At 36.7% G+C, this 22,302-nt stretch overlaps 1 protein-coding gene across 1 annotated transcript in view; it reads right to left on the bottom strand.

The window, feature by feature from the left end:
* The window catches only part of LOC311069532 (CUB and sushi domain-containing protein 1), a 684,283-nt gene that overhangs the window by 27,563 nt on the left and 634,418 nt on the right, over positions 1–22,302 (bottom strand). The window contains exons 52-60 of the mRNA XM_084092746.1: positions 21,007–21,180; positions 20,253–20,426; positions 18,768–18,941; positions 16,519–16,707; positions 14,195–14,368; positions 13,354–13,536; positions 9,202–9,378; positions 7,990–8,169; positions 4,158–4,331 (exon numbers count right to left, since the gene is read on the bottom strand). Coding sequence (XP_083948872.1) covers positions 4,158–4,331; positions 7,990–8,169; positions 9,202–9,378; positions 13,354–13,536; positions 14,195–14,368; positions 16,519–16,707; positions 18,768–18,941; positions 20,253–20,426; positions 21,007–21,180 — 1,599 coding nt within the window. The remainder of the gene's footprint in view (positions 1–4,157; positions 4,332–7,989; positions 8,170–9,201; positions 9,379–13,353; positions 13,537–14,194; positions 14,369–16,518; positions 16,708–18,767; positions 18,942–20,252; positions 20,427–21,006; positions 21,181–22,302) is intronic.

The raw sequence follows: 22,302 nt of genomic DNA, 5'->3' as shown, positions 1-22,302 counted from the left end.
ATACGATGCCCTGAGGGAGCCTGAGAAGTTTTGAACCAGCGCCACCTAGTGGTACAATTTATTTTTCAAATGCTTATAACTCTAGGTGTGGTTGACTTATTTTCATGCGAGTCATCTCCTTAGGTTACTGAATCCTTTCTGAGTCCAACGATACCAAACATGCTAGTTAAACAAACAAACACCTTACTGTTTGTGTAGCGTTGTGATTTAGCGCTTAAAAAACATTTGCCAATATCTTCGAAACCATTAGACCGATCGAGATGAAACCAACGTAGGAAGTTTGAAAACATAGGTCGTTGGCTATATGTTCATGCCCAAATGTCAAAATGTTGATAGTAAGTGGCAAAAAATCCAATCAAAGTCGCCCATGGGTCATTTTTTATGCTCTCATACATATAAATGTCTATAACTCTAAAACAAAATGAGATATTTTCACCAAATTTGACACACATGTATGGGCTCACTCTGAGAACACATAAAAAAAGCGGTGGAACTGCACCACTTGGTGCATAAAACAAAACAAGGACATTGCCATTAATTACAATATAATATCATGATATTAAATGCTACACTTTACAAATGCATTGTGGCTCTTCAGCTATCAGGCTAATCATAAGCTACATTAGCATTAAGATAGCTTAGCATGCTAATCTGGTTAACATACTTTTGAGTGCTAATTCTTACACTGAAGACTCTCCTCGGCAGATTAGTAAGTCAGTGTAAACTGGGTGGCGCAAGCTGCTAAACCACGTGCCACGAGCCCCGAACCATTCAGGTCGTAAGTTCGAATCCTGTGTGGCACATGCCCAGACTGCAATAGGTACTGTGGCCAGAAGTGCAAAGATGCTTCAGTTCCAGACATGGTGTCCATCTGAGAAGGAACTCAATAAATAAGACATGTGGCGCATATAAAAATGAATCATTTTGAGTTGATTCTCACTTAAATTATGGAACATCGGCATCTTGGTGAATGCACGTCTTCCCAGTGGCGCAACGAGATAAGTGAAAGGCATCTGATCCAGAGATAGTGGGTTTGAGTCCCGCGCGGGAATATAGAAAAATTGTGTGGAATACTGTGTCATTTCAATTCCTTTAACATTCAAGTGTTGTACTAATCTTTCTTTCTCTTGGATTAGAAATAAGTATGTTTTTGTTCATTCTGTGTTCATTCTCATCTGAACTTCTGTTCATTTTGAGTTCATTTTCACCTGCATTTCTGAACCAGCTGTTTTTTCATGTATGTTCAATTTCTGCTATTTTTGCTCTTCCTGCTCTGCACTGCTGTTGCAGCTGCTTCAGGGGCTTGGCCCCGTATCGCTGCTTGCAGCTATATTTATTCTTAATATTATTGATCTGCCTGCTTTGACAACATTGTATGAGAACTGAACTGAGCTGGATGATGACATCACTGCTTTCTCCAGAGCTGCTGTATCGATAAATGAACTAAGGGTACATTTACACGACAACGATGTACTAAAAACGTACCCTGTACAGATGACAACGTTCTCAAAATTATCCCTGTTCACACGGATCCGCAAAAAACTAAAAACACTGTATTTGTCATGGTCGGTGGCTGTAATGAAGCACATGACGAAAGATAAATGTTTAATCCAAGAATCTAAATAATAACCAGGAGAATAAGGAACCACAACACTATGACACCACACTGACATCAAACATCAACACTGCATGACAGGGAACAGACAGAAACTGAAGGCTTAAATACAGTGGGGAGAACAAGTATTTGATACACTGCCGATTTTGCAGGTTTTCCTACTTACAAAGCATGTAGAGGTCTGTAATTTTTATCATAGGTACACTTCAACTGTGAGAGACGGAATCTAAAACAAAAATCCAGAAAATCACATTGTATGATTTTTAAATAATTAATTTGCATTTTATTGCATGACATAAGTATTTGATCACCTACCAACCAGTAAGAATTCCGGCTCCCACAGACCTGTTAGTTTTTCTTTAAGAAGCCCTCCTGTTTTCCACTCATTACCTGTATTAACTGTACCTGTTTGAACTCATTACCTGTATAAAAGACACCTGTCCACACACTCAATCAAACATACTCCAACCTTTCCACAATGGCCAAGACCAGAGAGCTGTGTAAGGACATCAGGGATAAAATTGTAGACCTGCACAAGGCTGGGATGGGCTACAGGACAATAGGCAAGCAGCTTGGTGAGAAGGCAACAACTGTTGGCGCAATTATTAGAAAATGGAAGAAGTTCAAGATGACGGTCAATCTCCCTCGGTCTGGGGCACCATGCAAGATCTCACCTCGTGGGGCATCAATGATCATGAGGAAGGTGAGGGATCAGCCCAGAACTACACGGCAGGACCTGGTAAATGACCTGAAGAGAGCTGGGACCACAGTCTCAAAGAAAACCATTAGTAACATGGATCATGGATCATAAGTCATGGATTAAAATCCTGCAGCGCACGCAAGGTCCCCCTGCTCAAGCCAGCGCATGTCCAGGCCCGTCTGAAGTTTGCCAATGACCATCTGGATGATCCAGAGGAGGAATGGGAGAAGGTCATGTGGTCTGATGAGACAAAAATAGAGCTTTTTGGTCTAAACTCCACTCGCCGTGTTTGGAGGAAGAAGAAGGATGAGTACAACCCCAAGAACACCATCCCAACCGTGAAGCATGGAGGTGGAAACATCATTCTTTGGGGATGCTTTTCTGCAAAGGGGACAAGATGACTGCACCGTACTGAGGGGAGGATGGATGGGGCCATGTATTGCGAGATCTTGGCCAACAACCTCCTTCCCTCAGTAAGAGCATTGAAGATGGGTCGTGGCTGGGTCTTCCAGCATGACAACGACCCGAAACACACAGCCAGGGCAACTAAGGAGAGGCTCCGTAAGAAGCATCTCAAGGTCCTGGAGTGGCCTAGCCAGTCTCCAGACCTGAACCCAATAGAAAATCTTTGGAGGGAGCTGAAAGTCCATATTGCCCAGCCACAGCCCCGAAACCTGAAGGATCTGGAGAAGGTCTGTATGGAGGAGTGGGCCAAAATCCCTGCTGCAGTGTGTGCAAACCTGGTCAAGAACTACAGGAAACGTATGATCTCTGTAATTGCAAACAAAGGTTTCTGTACCAAATATTAAGTTCTGCTTTTCTGATGTATCAAATACTTATGTCATGCAATAAAATGCAAATTAATTACTTAAAAATCATACAATGTGATTTTCTGGATTTTTGTTTTAGATTCCATCACTCACAGTTGAAGAGTACCTATGATAAAAATTACAGATTTCTACATGCGTTATAAGTGGGAAAACCTGCAAAATCAGCAGTGTATCAAATACTTGTTCTCCCCACTGTACATCAAGGCAAACAAAGGAGCTGATGAGTTAATTAACGAGACACACCTGAACAGAATACTCAAATCAATCAGAAACCATATAAACAAACAGGCAGGGAAAGGAGGAGAACTGAACTAATTAACAAACTAGAAGATTAACAAAGAATCTCAAACATGAACAGAACAGGAAAAACTAACTCAAAACATAACAGTATTATGCATGCCAGACAATTAGTTGGCAGTCACTTTGTAAGAAGGCTAAACACGTAATACGCATGCGCATGCTGTCACCGTTTTCACAAATTCGCAAAGCTTCTCAAGCGCATGCAAATTTAATTTTATGCTTACAATCTAATGTACACATCCACAAATCTTACTCTACGTATGCGATTCTTTTCTTACACTGCGATCATTTTACCTTCACAATGAATCTTCCATCATAGTGACACAATACTCCATGCACAACAGAACATGATGTGATGGCAGAAATTTGTCAAGATGGTAGAGATTTTGCTATTTAATTTATTTATTCTGCAGAAGATTAATTTGCATGGGTATCAGTTGTTATCGGGATTTGTTTTTATTTGACATGTGCGAGCGATAAAGAAATGTATACCTTGCACATTGTAAATACATCCTTTCACAAATGACAAAAAGAACTGCTAAGTTAAGTATATTAACACAAAACGGACTGTATTTATATGCGTCACAGCCTCAGCGTTTGTAATTAAATATGCTGTCTACTGAAGCAAAACATATTGTTTACATCCTCTTTTCATGGATGTGCTAATGGGGTTTAATTCTGTTTTCTGTTAATGGAAGAGAGCAGTACTTACGCAGACATTGAGGGATTTCACCACGCCATGTGCCGTTCCCTTCACATGTGGCTATTCCAGGAGAGGACAACTGGTATCCTTCAAAGCAGCTGTAGGTAACACTCGAACCCCACTGCAGGTCTGAGCCCTCCACTCGCCCATAGCGGATAGATGGAGGCTGGCCACACATGATGACTGAAAAACAACACCACAACCAAGTTGGACAGAATTTAATATTTAAGAATTGGACCAATTTAATTTCATGAGATGGAATAAAAATTCACCACAGCACAATGGAATACAGAAAATTTGTATATGACTGCAAAGCAATATAACCCTTTGGTGCTCCTCGCAGGGTGGTCAAAAATGACAGATTTTTTTTATTTTTTTATTTAAATGAGATGAATGTACAATATTTATTTTTAATAATATTTTATTTAATATTTTGTATTTTTAGGGGATTTTATGGTATTAAATTATATGTATGCAGTAGTTATAATCGATTTATTACCTGTTAACTACTTTTTGAACATAGACCTAAAAAAATTTATTTCCAAATTCAACTGTCATAAATCTTGAATGCTTTGGAGCACAGACTTAAGTTTGGCCTCTTTTTGAAGAAGACACTTAGCAGATTATTGCTAAGGTGAAAATAAAAAAAGTTAAAATAAGTTATAGAAAGTTATAGAAGTTTAAGTTTATTGTTATGAAAAATGCACAAAAATACCATTGCACAGATAATGCATAAAAATACTATTTTGATAAGAAATACATATTTCCCAAAACACGTTTTACTCTAAAACTGCAAGAAAATCAAAGCAATATATCTAAACAAGTTGTGTTCCAAATTTGAGGTTGATATTGTAAGAATTGAGAAATTAGAAAATGCCGGGCAGTCTGGTTGAGGAACGACCACTCCCGAGAAGACAAAAGACCTTCCTGGAAATTAACATTTGACTCTCTCTTGAGAAACTAGCATCCCCGAGTCAGTCACCTCCCCCATGTCGTCTCTCTATCACGCTGAGATCACCAAATATTCACCCAAAAATCTATATGGTTTAATGTGAATGATTATCATACAGTATTATACATGTTTGGTATCATTTGAAATGTCTCAGTGCGACTGGTACAAATGTCTCATTCCCAAAGAAGTAAACCAAAAGGTAATAAAGTTCTTAAGAGTTTAGAGATAACTTGCACACAGAGGAGGGTGTGTCTTCCAGGCAAATGGCATTCTGCTCCCAAAAGGTGTTAACTCTGTTTGCAAATTCCCATTGTTAGCAAATGTTTCCATGTGAAAGAAGTTTCTGTCTATATAAAGAAATGCAACAAGAGGCTCAGGGCGATTCTGTACCTCAGATCAGCCCATAATGTTGAAGGACCTCAAAGACTTCAGCATTATGTATTTTCTAAATGTCGGGTTTAACTGATTTTGAAATTGGCATGATAAATTTACCTGACTTTATACATTGTTACATTTGATTTTATTCTGAATTACTCTGAAATATTATTTTCTCAAGTAGATTAAGTGAAGTCTTATGTTTCTGCAAATTTGCGTCAAGGGTTAAGTACATACTAGAGTAGATGGAGCATGAGGCACATCTGGTGGGATTCTAGATTCCTGACTAACTGCTTGATTTTAACTAAGACAAAAATACTATTAAGGTAATAGCAAGCGTTAAAGCAGCATTATCTTAATGTACTAGTCATAACCTCTGGTCATTGTTTGGGCTTTAACCAAGTTGTTATATGGGTAACTGTAGGGGGCTACATGGGTACTTTTTAACAATAGCAAGCGTGCATGCGGCATTGTTGAATCGTTTTAGCCATAACCTCTGGTTATCTATCAGACTGGCGAGTTTGTGACCGTGAGATCCGCATAAACGGCTGGCGCGAGACTCTCTGAGCGACATAGCTTCCTAAAGAACGAGTAAAATATAAAGTAAAGAGTTAAAAAGAATAATCAAATGTATTGCTAAACTATTATATAATTGACCAATAACCAATTGGGTAATCTAACCTAAATTCGAGGTTGTGATAAAATGGAGTCAGATAAAAGCTTAAATGGAATTAAATTACTTTGCCACGTGGAAAAACAGTAACGTGCAGAGACCTTCACCCGTTCTATCGGAAACCTCCATTGGGCCGATTTAGATGGGCTTACAATATCTTGAAAAAATGCTTTCAGTCAAATTTGGATTGGGCACAGTACCAACCGTTTCCACTAGATGAAATTTGTTTCCCATTAATTTCCTATGCGGTAATTTTTGACTGCAAGGAGTACAAGTGTGACTTTTTTTTCAGAACCCTTTGTGTTCACATAGCAAGTGCCAAAACCTTTCCCAATTTTCTTACCATTCTGATATCCAACATCTAAAAAATTTGGTTTTGTTATGAAACACATGATTAAATTGATATCACAGTTTTAACTAGTTGTTTCACAGTGTACTTGGTGATGTGTACAATAGATCTTAACTGATTGCACATATTTTTCAATACTATAAAAAAATAAAAACAACAACAAAAAAAGATTTTAATTTTGCTATAAAGCATTGCTTAACTTTTAAAATGACATCAAAATTTTGCACAAATTAGAGAATTATGGAAATGCACTCTCCCACCATGGTCCTTAAAATTAAAATACATTTAATATATATAATTCAATACAGGTAGTTGATGCTTAACATGAACTTACAAAAAAAATAAAAAAATAAAAAAATAATATATATATATATATATATATATATATATATATATATATATATATGAATGCATTAAAGGGGATATTTAGATGCTGTAATTGGACAGCATTTTTTTTTTTTTTAACTCTTTTGCCTTAATTAATGGTCTGTAGGTGTGACAAATAAATTTTTAAAAGTTCCATATAATCTCTATATTAATGAGGTCATAAAGCTGCATGCACAATCATAAAATAATTTGAAGTTTTTTTTATTTATTTATTTTTTATATGGCATTTCATGTTACAATATGTGTCTCAAAATATTTTGTCAATTATCCATAATTATTTTTTTTTTTAAATACAAACTTCTATAAGGTGGCATTTCAAACACTGATCATCACTATAAACTAATATTTCTGCAAGTACTACATGAAAGCATTAAAACCTACACTTACAGCAGTGTATTTTAATTTCATTTCACTGTCCTACATTCAAATTGAAATTCCACATTCTTTTTGCTACCTCAGTTCAAACGAAGGGATGGAACTGGAAGGCATTTTAAAGGCATTCTGAGCAGCCGACAGCCCTGATTTCATCATCATCATCATTATTATTGACTGAAGATGTGTTCAGACTATGGAAAGTGAGATCTAAAAGCACTGTATGCTAACAAGGGGCTTAGAGTTATTTATTTTCTTTCCTTGATCATTACGTTCCGTTTGCTAATGGGAGGAAGTGTATTGCTAACAGGAGGAAATAATGATTAAATGGGATTACACACTAAAATCTCTCTGAATTTCAAGCATGCATCACATTTCTTCCTGTTTCTGAAAACAAATATCTGATATGCTCTAGAAATGATCGTGAGGAGGCTGAGCTGTCTTCATTGCACCACTCACTAATTTCATTCTGACATCTGATAACATAGATCCTACACATTTCATGGCAACATCTCCTTGGAGTTCGTAAGTGAATAATCTCACTTGCCAGGCAAGTCAAAAAACAAAGATCAAAAACATCTGAAAGGCTTTTGATGTTGAGATGCTAAGAACTCCACAATATTAGTATATCTTTAAAAAGATCTCATGATGCTGTTTGCGGAGTGACTGGAAATGCTGCCCTCTCTGCCTGCAAAGAAAGAATTGTTGAAAAAAATTTAGGAGTTGAGTTTACCTCTGCAGCTCGGTTTGGTCTGATTCCAAGAGCCATCTTTGCTGCAGCGTAGAGTAGGTGAACCAGGGTGCTCCATCACATACCCAGGGTTACAGTGGTAGTGAACAGTTTTGTTAAATATGAATTCTTTTCCAATGTAAATTCCGTTGGCAATTGGACCAGGATCCCCACAGCTGATAACTATAAAGGGAGAGAATCAGCTAGACTCAAACATTAAACAACATTCTTTAATAATTTATAGGGCTTGCACTTGAAAATAAAATTGAATTAAATAAAAAAAAAAGAATTTCTTGGCAATTAAATCATTTAGAACTTGGCATAACTACAACAATGTACAGTGCATTCAGAAAGTATTTTGACACCTTCCTTTTTTTCCACATTTTGTTACGTTGCAACCTTATGCTAAAATGCTTTAAATTGTTTGTTTTTTTGTTCACATCTACACTCCATACCACTTCATATGCATTGTCAACGTTTATTACTATCTATGTATTTTAGAATAAGGCTGACATATCACCCACTCAAAGCAACATATGTGAAAAAAGCGGTCAGAATACTTTTTGAATGCACTGCATATTCAAAGTGTTTTTGGGTTACATTTGTGTGCACATTATCTTAATTTTTCACTGTCTTGTAATTCCAAATTTGGGACCAAAAGTCAACATGCTTATAATTTGCATGTTTCTAATGTATTTAATTGTATTTTTTTTTTCATTAAAACTATTTTATCATAATAACAATTCATTCTGACATGAAATGTCACAAATTTGATTAGTGACCAAGAAATAGCACAGAATCAAGAGTAAGTCTAAAAAATAAATAAAAATAATAATAATAATAATTTGTTTCTTTATCTAGGATTAAATTGTTTTCTACAACCTAGATTTTCAATGTGTTATCAGACTTTTGGACCTCACTGTATATTTTCCTGCAACAGGCTATTACACAAAACTTACATCAATACAGCTAAAAGTGCTAAAATTTATGGAAAGATTACTCCTGTTGTCCTCCTGTTAAGAGGACTTGTGAAACTTTAGTTGCTGAGTTCAATCTTTGTTAATAGTGGTATATCAAGTCACTTGTGGCAGAACTATCAGTGCAGCTCCTAAAGCACACAGAGTAAAGTACATTGCATAAGCAATACTGGTATATTTACAAAATTAATTGAAGCATTTTGCTGAGATCAAAGAGAGTAAAGGTTGCTGTTCTGACCGATGCAATCTGGTGCTGAGCCAGTCCAGGTGCCATTGGTGGTGCAATGGCGAGTGGTGAGGCCAGAGGTCTTGTAGCCCTCCCAGCAGGCATACGTCACCGAGTTGGAAAACAGCATCCCATCGCTGAAGATGATCTTGGCGTAGGCTGGCGTTCCAGGGTTTCCACAGGATACAGCTGGGAAGGCAATCAAAGACCAAAGACGTTAAAGAGAGAACTCCAATATGTTAGGAGTAAAAAGACTGCAGCCCGGCGGGACTGAAAACAGTAGTCGAGAGAGAAGTACTTCTGTGAAACATATCTAAGGCCTAGCATCACAAGCAAAACACTTCAAATTACACCACAAGCACCGTTTTTTACAGCCTGCAGAGTGTTGTTGACGAGTTTTTTTTGTGCTCATACTTTGAAGTGTCGTTTACAGATAAGGGCAATAAAGATGATACGCTCCAATATGGTTAAAGGGATGGTTCGGAGTAATTTCAACCTAGGGTCCTTTGCACCATGACCTCGAGCCAAACACCCCCCTAGAGGCTTTTTTTCCCTTGGTCGAACATTATTAAAGTTAGAGCATATTTAGAGATATCAGCCGAATGGCTTAGTGCAGGCGCTAACGGATCCAAGGTTGTATCTTGTAAATTACCCCACTAATAATGCCCGGAATGGTACCAAACTTCTACAGTAGTACAAATAGGTTCTGTACTCATAAAACGAGGTATTGGAAAGTTTGTAAGTACATCAGGTTTATTTAAATAACACTTGCCTGCTTGCTAATGCTACCGCTAACCCGGACGTCGAGGTCACTTCCGTGATTTGGGAAAAGCCCGTAAAAGTCCTGGCAGAAAGCGATGCATAAGGATGTAGTGTAACGACGCCCCGTTCCAGGAATGCACTAATATTTTGTTGGTAGAACCAGTTTGCAACAATTATTAGTTAACACTAAGTTGTCAACACTTAAAAAAAAAAAAAAGAAAAAAAAAAAGGATATACTAAAAACTTTTTCAGCAACACCGGAGTGTTAAATTCACTAGCTTTTCCCTTACACTTGTGAGTTTTGCAAAGGACTTTTATGGGCTTTCCCAAATCACGGAAGTGGCTCGAAGTCATGGTGCAAAGGACCCTGGGTTGAAATTACTCCGAACCATCCCTTTAATTAGAGTTTGCATTCTAATAGCACAGAGGAGTGCGTGACAACATTAAATTGGCCGGGTGTCCATACAGCATTTTCACCATTATGACGACTAACATGCAACCGCCAATAAATTATTTATTAAATAAATTATTTATTAAATAAATTATTTATTAAATAAACTATTCATTTTCATTGCTTTTGTGGAAACAAGAACAAAAACAATTAGGAGTGTTTCTGTGCATCAAGGACATTTTCTAGTGTAATAATTTCAATAGCATTTTGTGAATAAATAAATAGGAAACTGGATGTTGGTTAATTTGCATTGATTATTATGATACTGATTACTTTATTTTGCAGCTAGAGTGTTGTTGGTATGATAGATCAACTTAGATCTTACTCCAATTAAAATAACAGTACACAGTTGTCCATATGACACAGCTTTCACGTGTGCTTTCTAAATTATGACCCACATGCAACAGCCAATAAAATAATACATTACCTATTTTCATTGCTATTGAAGAAACAAGAGTTTATAGGGGTCATAACATTAGAAATAAAATTTTCCTTGATCTTCTGATATAAGAGATCTCTGTACCTTTAAAACATCATGAGAGTGTCATAGCTAAATAAATAAAAAAATCCTCTTCAGTACAAAAAGAATGGCTCATTTGGATGTTGTGGGACTGCCTCTACAGCAAGACATTGACAAATACGTTTACATCATCGCTTTATGATCACCTGTCTACACTGAACACGTCAAAAGCAAAGAGAACCCATTACAATCACTGACGCTCTACAATGGATACAGTATTCAGATGTAGTCCATGTGCTTGAAAAGGAATGTTCACACTGATGTGTCCTGTTTAAACAGCTCGTTTGCATCTCTGTGCAGACTTTAGAAGGACCCCAGTGTCAGGAATGTGTTTTCCTAGATGGCGTCGGAGAATTGTGTTTGTTCAGAGCATTTGACTGCAATTTTGTACTTGACGCACAGTGCAATGGAGAATTTGCTAAGTAACTGGCCCGTAAAAAATAAATAAATAATAATAAAATAATAATAATAATAATAATAATTTCAGACAGAGGATCAGAATGTGAACATATATGATTATTTTTTGCTCCAAGAGCAAGATTACAAGAACAACTGGTTGTTTGTTAAGTTACAGTTAAGAAATCATTATGATACTAAACACTTATAATCTCTCTTACTAGTGTTATTTTAATCAGTAGAACTGTTGTTGAAATAGTTGGAGACATACAAGACTCACTTATTCTTTATTATAATCAAAATTTGTAGCTGTAATTTGGCCCTTATATCCTCTTAGACTGAACAATATACAATTGAAGTAAATAGAGAAAAACTGGACCAATTAAGAGTTAATGAGATCCCAGTGGAGGGCTGCTGTAAACAGATATATTTTTAAACGTTCTAAGTTATTTTTTTGTAAGTGACAAGACACTTGTGTTTCATGTCCAGTATCTAGAAAGTATTGTCTGTAATCCCCACAACTGCACTAAAGCCCACCACAACGTTCAATCTCAGCTATAGGCTATGTGCTAAAGCTCTTATTCAATAATGAATGTGCACTTAATAATGTATCTTATCAATCTCTTTTAAGCAATCCTGTCATACTGTCTGTAGCAGAAAACAAACAAATAAATTAGTTATAAAACACCCTGAGCACATCGGTATTGTCCTCTAGAATTCCAGCTTCCAGGAGGTTTATTTGCTAAGCGCTATTATTTGTTTTCATCTGAGAATAACAACATTACAAATTGAGATATACTATGGAGCTCTGCAATGAAATTGGTGAATATATTAAAAATGTATAGGTGTGGGATAATCATAATTTTCATTAACTATATATATAAACTTAATATAAATCACACACACAAAACAACGAGCATTTGCAAACAGTGTCAGACAATTTGGGTGATATTTAAATGATCACACACATGGGACTGCAAAATTGGAAGAAAACTACACAGAATAACAAAACATATAACATTGCCCAAGTGTTCAAAAACATTTAGGGGCAAGTACAAACACTGAGGATTAGCATCAAATATCTGCTAAATTCTTTTCAGTTAAATTTACTTGCATAGTGAACTTTTAAAAACATTATTATTATTTTTAGTTTAACAGGGTTTAGACAACATGTGTCACTATAGGCTATACTGCATTCATGTATGTTTGGGTATCAGTCATTATATTTTGACAGTCCAAGCTATATTAAGGTTACACAAAGGTATTTGACATATCAGTTATCATACTGGAATAAGACTGAATCTTGCAAATTGAATTATTCACAGTAGCGATAACTGCCATCTACTATTTATAACTGTCATCTTAATATTTCAGTGGATTGCCTAGGAACTGCAAAGAATAAACTACTTTATTCATTTGAATATTCATTTATTATTTTAATAAGAAAACCAATTTAACTTTTTAACAACAATGAAAAAAAAAAAAAGAAAGAAAGAAACTTTGCTCAGATTCTGAATCATGTCAAAACGTTCAGTGTTTCCATTTACCAGTTAGTTAGAGTGGTCTATTCACAAATCCTTATTAGAGCGATGTATCATTATGCACAACGCTAATGACAGGGCCTTTTGTGCAGCTCCACTAACCAGAGTCATTGAGTTAACTGGCAATTACAGATTTTAGGCCGGTTAGCATCAAAAGATCAATTTTACACTAATTACAGTGTACAATTCAGGAAAAGAGTGAGCAAAGCAGGTTAAGAGAGGTTCAGAAACAAAGAGAACACGTTGTAATTTAAGCCTGCTTTAAGCCTGACTTTTTTTTCTTTCTTTTTTTCTTCTTAGAATATATTTAAACCTTTTTAAAGGCACAAAATAAAAACCCCTAGTCTCTCAAGCATACATTTTTCTCATTAGGACATTGCTTGTACTGGATCACAGTTTGCTCGGAGGAACGTTTGCCTTTCTGATCATATTAAGCTCAAAATACTGGTGAATTTCACCTTGTGTGTTTCTCTACAGGGATATGTGACCCTCACCTTCACATACGGGTTGGGTATTGCTCCAGGACCCATTCTGCAGACAGGTGCGCTCGGAAGAACCTATCAGCATGTAGCCTGCTTCACACGTGAACCTTAGGAGGCTTTTATGCCTGAACTCTTCCCCAAGACGAGAACCATGAGGAGGAATTCCTGGATCGCCACAGAATCCCGGATTATCACCTGAAATTAAGACAGAGACATGACTCTCATTGACAAATGCAAAAGCAAAGCAAACTAACCAACTCTGAGAAAAAAAACAAAAACATTATTACAGGGAAATACATCATTTGATTGAAATCAACTTACTTTAAAACCATTCAAGACTCATGCCATGAAGTATTGCATATGACAATCAAATCAAAATGATGGCAGACTATTGATTTATTTTATAGCAATTATATATAATGTTTATTGCAAAATGTATAGAAATATAGTTGTTAGAAAGTGAAGCGAGACTGACTTGAAAACAATTTGCAATATGCTATTACAAACCCATCTCATGGGTCTCAGATTGCTAAAATTTCACTAAAATCAATTTCTCTATGGACAAAATGAATGTGTGTTCTTCTGAAACCATGCTTATGCTCTAGTCCAGGGCACTCTGGTTTACATTATTATTTAATAAAAGCATCACATAAACATATAATGAATGAGAGCTGCATGATGTGCGTATCATCTGGACTTTGTCTGCGCTGATGTCAACAGCAGTTACTGTTTAAACTTTAAGATCTCTCTGGGCTCAGATTAAGTCTGAAGTGAGCTGAGCTGCTCAGACAGGGGCTTAAAGATCATCTGGCGTCTCTCGCCCCGAGGCTCTGCCACCTGCTGATGCGTGTACCTGAGCAGTAGGGCAGCGAGCCGCTCCACCGACCATCCTCCAGACACTGGCGCGTGGCGTTCCCCACGAGAGTTCGGCTCTGGCTGCAGGAGTAATGGACCACGGCTCCGTTGGTGAACTTCTGGCCCGACATGAGAGCAAGCGGTGGTGTGCCGGGATCACCACAGGATATTGCTATGGGGGGCAGAAGGAAGAGAATGGAACAGCTCAGATAAAAAACTTCAATGTTCTTTTGCATATCATTAAAAAAGGTTTGGTAACACTTTCTATGAAGTCCATGCTTATAATGAATGATAGCCCTATTTTTTACTTATTTATAAGTATCACTATTCTATAAATATATTTATAAAGACTCATCAAGACCTATACTGCATTATATAAATAGTTATAGTTACATTTATACTATTTTTATAGTTACTTTTAAGTCATGCATTTGCTTTTTCAATGTGCATGCTCATAATCAATCATACACTGATTAAATTATCAAATCTAAAATAGTTCCAGAAACCCTCATTTGCTGTACCAATTAGTTATCAATTATGTATTTAATGGCTAATGTTTACATTAGAGGTCATGAATAATTTTGATTTGTTAAAATCTATATCTCAGGCATATGCATTGTATTGCTTACAGCAGTTTGGAAGAAAAAAAAAATCAACTGTTTGTATTAATGATTTCTGTTTTTCTTATCATTATTTTATTACAGAAATTATTGCTCATTAATTACATTTACAAATATACAATTTAAAATGTATAATGAGCACATCTTCATGAGCTGCATATTGAAAAAGCAAATGCATGACATAATTAATTAAAAAAAAATATATAAATGTAACTATAACTATTCTAATAATTCAGTATAGGTCTTAATGAGTCTTTATAAATATATTTATAGAATAGTAATACTAATAATAAATAAGTATAAATGGAGCTATAATTTATTATAGTATGGACTTCATAGAAAGTGTTACCAGAAGGTCTAATTGAATTGCATTGTCTCAAAATGGATGTGGTATGTCTATGCAGTGTTTCAGTTTTTACAATTACCATAAAACAGCAGGCATAAGCTACACTGTTGTCACATAACCTAACCTTTGTTGCCTGTTTAATTCAGCAAGTGTTTTTCAGTTAGGACCTTGGAAATTAATAAGGTTGATTTGCATTTTATTCTTTTTTGTTTTTGTTTAAAAATGACATTTGGCAGTCTGACCAAATAGTCAAAGAAGGAGATGTTAAAAATAACAGCTGGTATTAGTTCTGGTTCATCCATTACAATGGGAAATAATTGTCAAGTCAACCACACTGCATTGTAGGATACGGTATTCCATGCAGTGCAGTAATCTGTGCTGCATAATGTTAAATTGGCAAATGTAGTTTGGTCAGACGTCTGGGTGTTCCATGCATACAGTACACCGTATACAAACTATATAGTGCAGAAAGAGTACATTTAGTTGGGTATTATACTATTCCAAACATAGTCATGTCCAGACACCAATCAGATGTGCTTCCTAAGAGGTGATAACAGGCTGTATGCTTCCATTATGACAGCTGGATGAAGAACAACAAAATGGAACATAACAAAGGAGGAATGAGATGGGTTTTTTTAAAGTTGAACTATTTTTAACTCGACATATAATGTGTCAAGTTAAAAATACACAAAAAAAAAACAATGCTCGCAGCATGAGATGCTGAAAAAATAGAGGTGCGAGACAATGGCAAAAGATGTCCGTCTGCATTTGTACATTGACCAACTATTTAGAGAACATTTTGACAGTTCAGTAATTGTCTTGTTCACAAAAGTCACAAACGTGGTTCTTTATGGCTGTAGTAGAGCTTTTAAGTAGATGAATTTAGAGATGCAGCTTCTCAGAGATGACTTTAGTGTGCTGACAGCTGAACAGTAATTGTTACTTTTAGCATTGTAAAGCACAGCACACTGTCAGCCCTCTCTGAAAAAGTTACATATCTAAATGTATTCTCTTTAGTGCACAAGCACTTAAAATATTGAAACTACAATGAAGGGGGAAAAAAATCAGTAAAACATATCTAAATTAATTGTGTATAATAAGGCTTATTTTTTAGAGACCATATCATAGGTTTATCTTATCCCATAAGCAAATAATAAATACATTCTCAACCTCTTAATATCTTGTATAATTGTGCTTCTCAAATGAATTGAGCTTTTTATCAGCATGTTGGATATTATTGAAAATTAAACAAAAAAATGTAGCATTCCATCAGATGTATACGGCAGCAATGCCATTTTCAATACTGTATCCTTCTCTAGAAGAGCGTATTGGACGAAATACCAGACTATCACTCACAAAGGCACTTAGGAAGTGATCTGTCCCAGAAGCCATTTGACCGACAGGTGAGAACGGAGGAGCCGAGCAGATAGAAGCCTCTCTTGCAGTGATACATCACGGTGTTTCTGTAGTTGAAGCTCTCTGTGTAGCGCTGCTGAGAGTGACGAATGGCATTCTCCACAAAGCCCGGATCAGAGCAGTTTACCACTGCAAGATAAAAACAGCCAGATGCTTAATGTCTGACAGGGAAGCAAGAGTGAGGAAAGACAGAAGAAATCAATGGAGGAGACTGAACAGTAGGATTGCTGCTGCAGCCTCTGGAGCAATTTCAATCAACTACAAACCGCAAACCACACTTTCTTTTTGAAGATATGGATTATAAGAGCTCCTTCAGAACTTTCTTTGCCTTTTATCTCTGCACTTCCTCAACAGTCAATGGGCTTTTGTTTTTCCCATGCATACCTGGAACACATTGTGAGTGCATTCTGATCCAGTTGACATATCTGTTCACGCAGTCAATGATATTTTACACATGAAGCTGATTCTTTCTAGACTGTCTTGTCAGATTTTGACAGATGTGGTCATATTACAGTTTTCTGTGCCTGAAACAGGTACATGCTGTTATTGGCTGGCATGCTGTGTTGGCCATGCAGTTACAATTTCAGTTACTGCCCTTCACAATTAAAAAAAAACAAAAAACAAAGACATGTCCAGGGGAAACAAACTAGACTGCCTTGCCTCGGTGGCAGCTGTCAATGTCTCGGCACTCCATTAAGCCCCCTGGGAGAGGAAAAGTGGGCGGACAAGCAGCTAAAAAGTTGATAATTGGCACCTGTTGTTATTGGTGTGTTGTTTTACTTTTGAGACATCATGATTTGATCTGGGCACCTCTTGAAAACAAGTATTTTCAGAGGGACTCAGCTCAGTGTAAGAATAAGGCTTATAATGATTGACAGCTGGAAAACAATAAAAATTGCTTGTGACAATTTTATGTTTTTTTATTGTTTGTGACAAGTGACAACTCCTATGCTTTTTGCTTTTTACTTCTATGCTTTTTGTACGTCAATTCTACTTTTTTAAAATCCATATGACAGTGCTACATTTCTCTTGTGTTTGTCAATTCTTTTTGCAATTCTATATTAAAAGTGTGTGTATGAAGAGTTCTACCCTTTGTGTAATTTTTAATATTAGTAAAATGTTAGGATTTTGTTAGGGTCAGTAGAATTAGGGGTTAGGGTTAGCAGAATAAGTTGACGAAGTTACTTATAGTCAGCAGAATGTCTGTTGGGGAAGCATCAAAATAAAGTGTTATCAGATACTAAGAAAACAGTCTACTAATACTCAACTAATAGTAGTCAGTGCAGCGTTACTTATAGTAAAGAGAATGTCTAGAGGGGACTATCAAAATAAAGTGCGACCACAATTATATTCTACCTTTTTCAGTTGTATATGACAATTCTACACTACCTTTTTCGTTTGTGTGTCCCTACTTTTTTAACAATTGGATATGGCAATTTTACGTCTATTATTATTATTATTCAACAACTTACAATCAACACAATAATACAGTTACCTTTTTTTCTACTAGTAAATGCAGTAAATGCATGTTTTTTTGTTTTGTTTTTTTTGTCAAAACTATTAACCTGGACCACAGCACAGCAAAATACAGGCAAAAAGACAAAGCTAACATCAACCTAATTTTGGACTTGTTTAATGGAACAATGCATCTGGTCAGAGGCATATCAGCTTTTCTTTCTGCTGAGTGCTTTGTCCCTGGGCTCTGCTTGTGCCAGTGGGGAATTGTCCATCTTAGATGCGTTGACCTGCCTCCATTTGCCGTCACGATTCAATTTCACCAGGCCACCATCAACAACTTCCTTCGCACATTAATTAATCATTAAAGTGACAAGATGTGCACGGTTACTCCTACTTAATGTCAGAAAGCATCCCACGATGTCACACGGGTTGCTGCAGACCCATTTGACTTTCAAATCAACACTTCAAGATGGGAAATGACACACAGAGAATTATTTGCACATTGCTTCTTGTCATTCACTGGCTGACTCAGACTGCTGAGCACAGATGCTGGTTTCGCTCTGTTAAAGCTAAGCCCATGAGCTGTGGGTGTTAAACAGCCTTCCTAAGGAGCTTCTCGCATAACAAGATGGTGTTCAAGGCTGTGTCTCTGTTGAGATTCTCAACAAGGGAACAGGCTGCCTGAAAACATTTGATATACAGTAAAATCCGGTTTCTTGAAAGGTTCGTACCCTTGCACACAGGAAGAGGGTTGCTCCACTGCCCGTTCATGCGACACTGCGCTCTGGGTGCACCATGCAACAAATACCCTGTGTTGCAGGTGAAGTTGACCACGTCGTTAAGATTAAACTCGCTGCCATTTGTCCGACCGTTTGCAGGGTTTCCAGGATGGCCACAAGTTATGGCTGTGAAGAAAAAAAGAACGACCAATCACTTCCTTTTTGAAGCTGCTGATAGGGCTTGTGCATATGTAGAAGTTACATTACACAAATTTTTCGATGGAAAGTATGGTTGTATCTGAATAGAGATTGTTACAGATACAGCTATTGGCTCTGCTGCACACCCCTAATACAGGGTTCACCAATCTCGGTCCTGGAGGGCCGCTGTCCTGCAGAGTTTAGCTCCAACCAGCTCCAACACACCTGTTTGAAAGTTTCTAGTATGCCTAGTGAGACCTTGATTAGCTGGTTCAGGTGTGTTTAATTGGGGTTGGAGCTAAACTCCAGGACAGCGGCCCTCCAGGACCGAGATTGGTGAACCCTGCCCTAATACATACAGTAAAACTGTATTATCACACAACTCTTTATATAAAGTTAGATGTATATAATATACAACTTTATTTGCATACAAATAGTATATGCACGTAAAGTGATATATACAGATAGAGTGGTGCAGGTACGACATCTCTTTGTAGACCAAAAAGCGGAAATGATTTTAGCACTTCCGGTTCCCTCGTCCCGTAGTCAATGGGGTTTTTTTTATGGGTTTTTGGATAAATGGCTGAAATAATGTCTGTGGTGAACACAAGCTCAAGACATTTTCACGTTTTATTCTACAACATAAAATACATAAGTATTACCACACGTGTCTTAAAAAAGGCGATTGCTAACAAGTGGCTACAGAGGCTGTCAGGAACATTAAACATCATCAAAACGAACAGTTAAGTTCTTACCGCTTTTACAGCCTTGTTATGCATATAATTGTGCTCTTATAAACTATTCTTACTCAAACTTTCTAGGAAAAGATAAAGATAAAAACTGTCAGAGTTGTCGGAAGATTAGTGATGGTGACATTGAAATCATGGGACCGTGGTGTAGTTCGTTTATAGCCTACTTTTAGCTTTTTACCTCTGGTGGCTAACAAAAGTTGTGTTCATCTGTAAAATTTTATTTGATGGACAAAACATGTAGGTATCATAATATGTTAATTGCTGATCACAGAGCTTGTCTCAACTGCCTGATATTTAAAAAAATAATAATAATTACAACTGCTTGATTGCTTGTGTCATCGCAAGATGTAAACTATCTAAGCTGCTAAATGCGACTATAAGGCATGAAGATATTATTAACCTGTAAAGCTGCTTTAAAACAATGTGTGTTGTGAAAAGTGCTATGCAAATACATTTGACTTGATTTAATTGTAATTAACTGACAAAAAAATCAATTGACAGACCTATTATAAAAGTGATAAATAAAAAAGTGTTAAAAGTCACTTACGAACACACACAGGCGCTTGCCCTGACCACCTGTGGTCTTGTTGGCAGATGCGAACTGACGTCCCTATGAGGCGAAAGCCCAGGTTGCACTGATAAACCACCGTGTCCCTATAACTGGATCCATCACCACTGATGTGGCCGTTAACAATTGGATCCGGAGAATCACAATGACCAGCTGAAAAACATTTATAGGTCAGAATCAACAAATGTCCCATGAAAATGAAATCTTGTTACTAAACAAATTCAACTACGAGTTTTACAAGGCGTGTAGCACAGACACATCTGGTTATTTCCAGAGAGAAGTCCGGCGGTCACTGCTTGACATTTTGATGAAATGCCCTCCGTGCTGTTTGGTCAAGCAGCAGGTGATGTGTCTAAGGGTCAGCACCGATCGTCAGACAGTGGCATATCTCCGTTTAGCTGCACTCACTGCTTGTTCAAGGATTTTCCCTTTTTCTAGTATTATCTAGCACTACAGAAGTCATAAATCAATATCGTCTACACAAGACTATGTGAGATTAGGAATGTTGTTTAGGAGAAGAACAAAGGATGTTGATCCAGACACATGTTATTCTTATGCAAATCATATTGTTCTTAGCACAGTACAAAAACTAGAATTATACAAGCATAATATAATAGCATAGGAAAACCTCAGGCTTTCCCTCCAGTAAACAGACCTGCTTTTCTCTACACATGAATGACTCCATAATAAATAACGTCCAATCACAGAAGCCCAACTGAAAGATGCTACTTACCCAGACATTTGGTCTCAACTCCACTCCAGAGACCATTGGCCTGACACTCCCTCACGTGTGAGCCCACTAAAGTATACCCTGTGTTACACATGAAGATAGCTGTGGCACCATAGGTAGTCAGGGTTCCCATCTTCTTGCCATTGGCAGGGGATGGAAGCTCCCCACAGGAAATGACTGGAGGAAATAGTCAGCAAAATATCTTGAATACAAATGTCATTTCATCTGAGAAAAAGGTCACATTGAAGATGATGATGATGAACACAATATTCCACTCTTATTCCTAGTGACTACCAGGAAATGGGGAGGTGAAGAGGGCATGGCTAAAAGCAACACAGATGTGTTTATGTAATGGTGCACGTGTCAAGGGAAACAGAAGTACAGTTTGGAAATATCTACACTTTATTACTACTGTTCCCTATCAGTCAGTCAGTCACTGACGTAACGTCTCCATTCCCTCCTTCAGGGAAAGGGCGTTTACAATAAGTAACCTTGACATTTTCTCACCTTGAAACAATGATGATAAAGCAAAGATGAATAACAGAAAATAAATAAAAAATCCTTATTTTTAGAAGAATAAATATTCCATGTAGTTGCTCAACAAGGCCATAAAATAATATTTGTTCTTCAACAACTGTTTGCAAAGTATCAAAATCAAAGTATTATAAACAATTACAAGCAATTTAAATGAGCAGTCTTTTGGGAGACACTTTACAATAAGGTCTCATGTGTTAACATTAGTTAATGTGTTAACTAACATGAATTAACATTTATAAATTTTTGTTAATGTTAGTTAATAAAAATACAGATGTTCCTTGCTTGTTAAGTTCCAAGTTCAATTTATGTTCAACAAATGCAACTTTTGATTTTAAAAATGTTGAAATTAACAAAAAATAATAATGCTGTAGAAGTACTGTTCATTGCTATTTCATAAAAGTCTTAGTCACGTTAGTATTTTAACCAGAACAAAATGGTACGGTAATTAAAATGGTAATTTTAAGACAGTTATTTATATATTTTGCTGTACTGTGTCAGTAGGAAATCTCAGTTTACATTTCCAAACATTCCTTTTGCCATAAATTGTAATAACTCATTAATCCAGATTTTTATATGCACAAGGAGTCTGACAACAACTGGTGTGATCCACACGGAGATCTGATCTCACCATCATCGAGTCTGTCTGTGATTACATGAAGAAACAGAGAAAACTGAGACAGACTAAATCCAGAAGAACTGCGGCAACGTCTCCAAGACGCTCAAAGAAACTTACCTGCAAAATTACAGTACTGTGAAAAGTTT

Source organism: Abramis brama (assembly GCF_963993115.1).
Source record: "Abramis brama genome assembly, chromosome: 19".
Classification (NCBI taxonomy): Eukaryota; Metazoa; Chordata; class Actinopteri; order Cypriniformes; family Leuciscidae; genus Abramis; species Abramis brama.
This window is presented reverse-complemented; position numbering and strand designations above follow the sequence as displayed.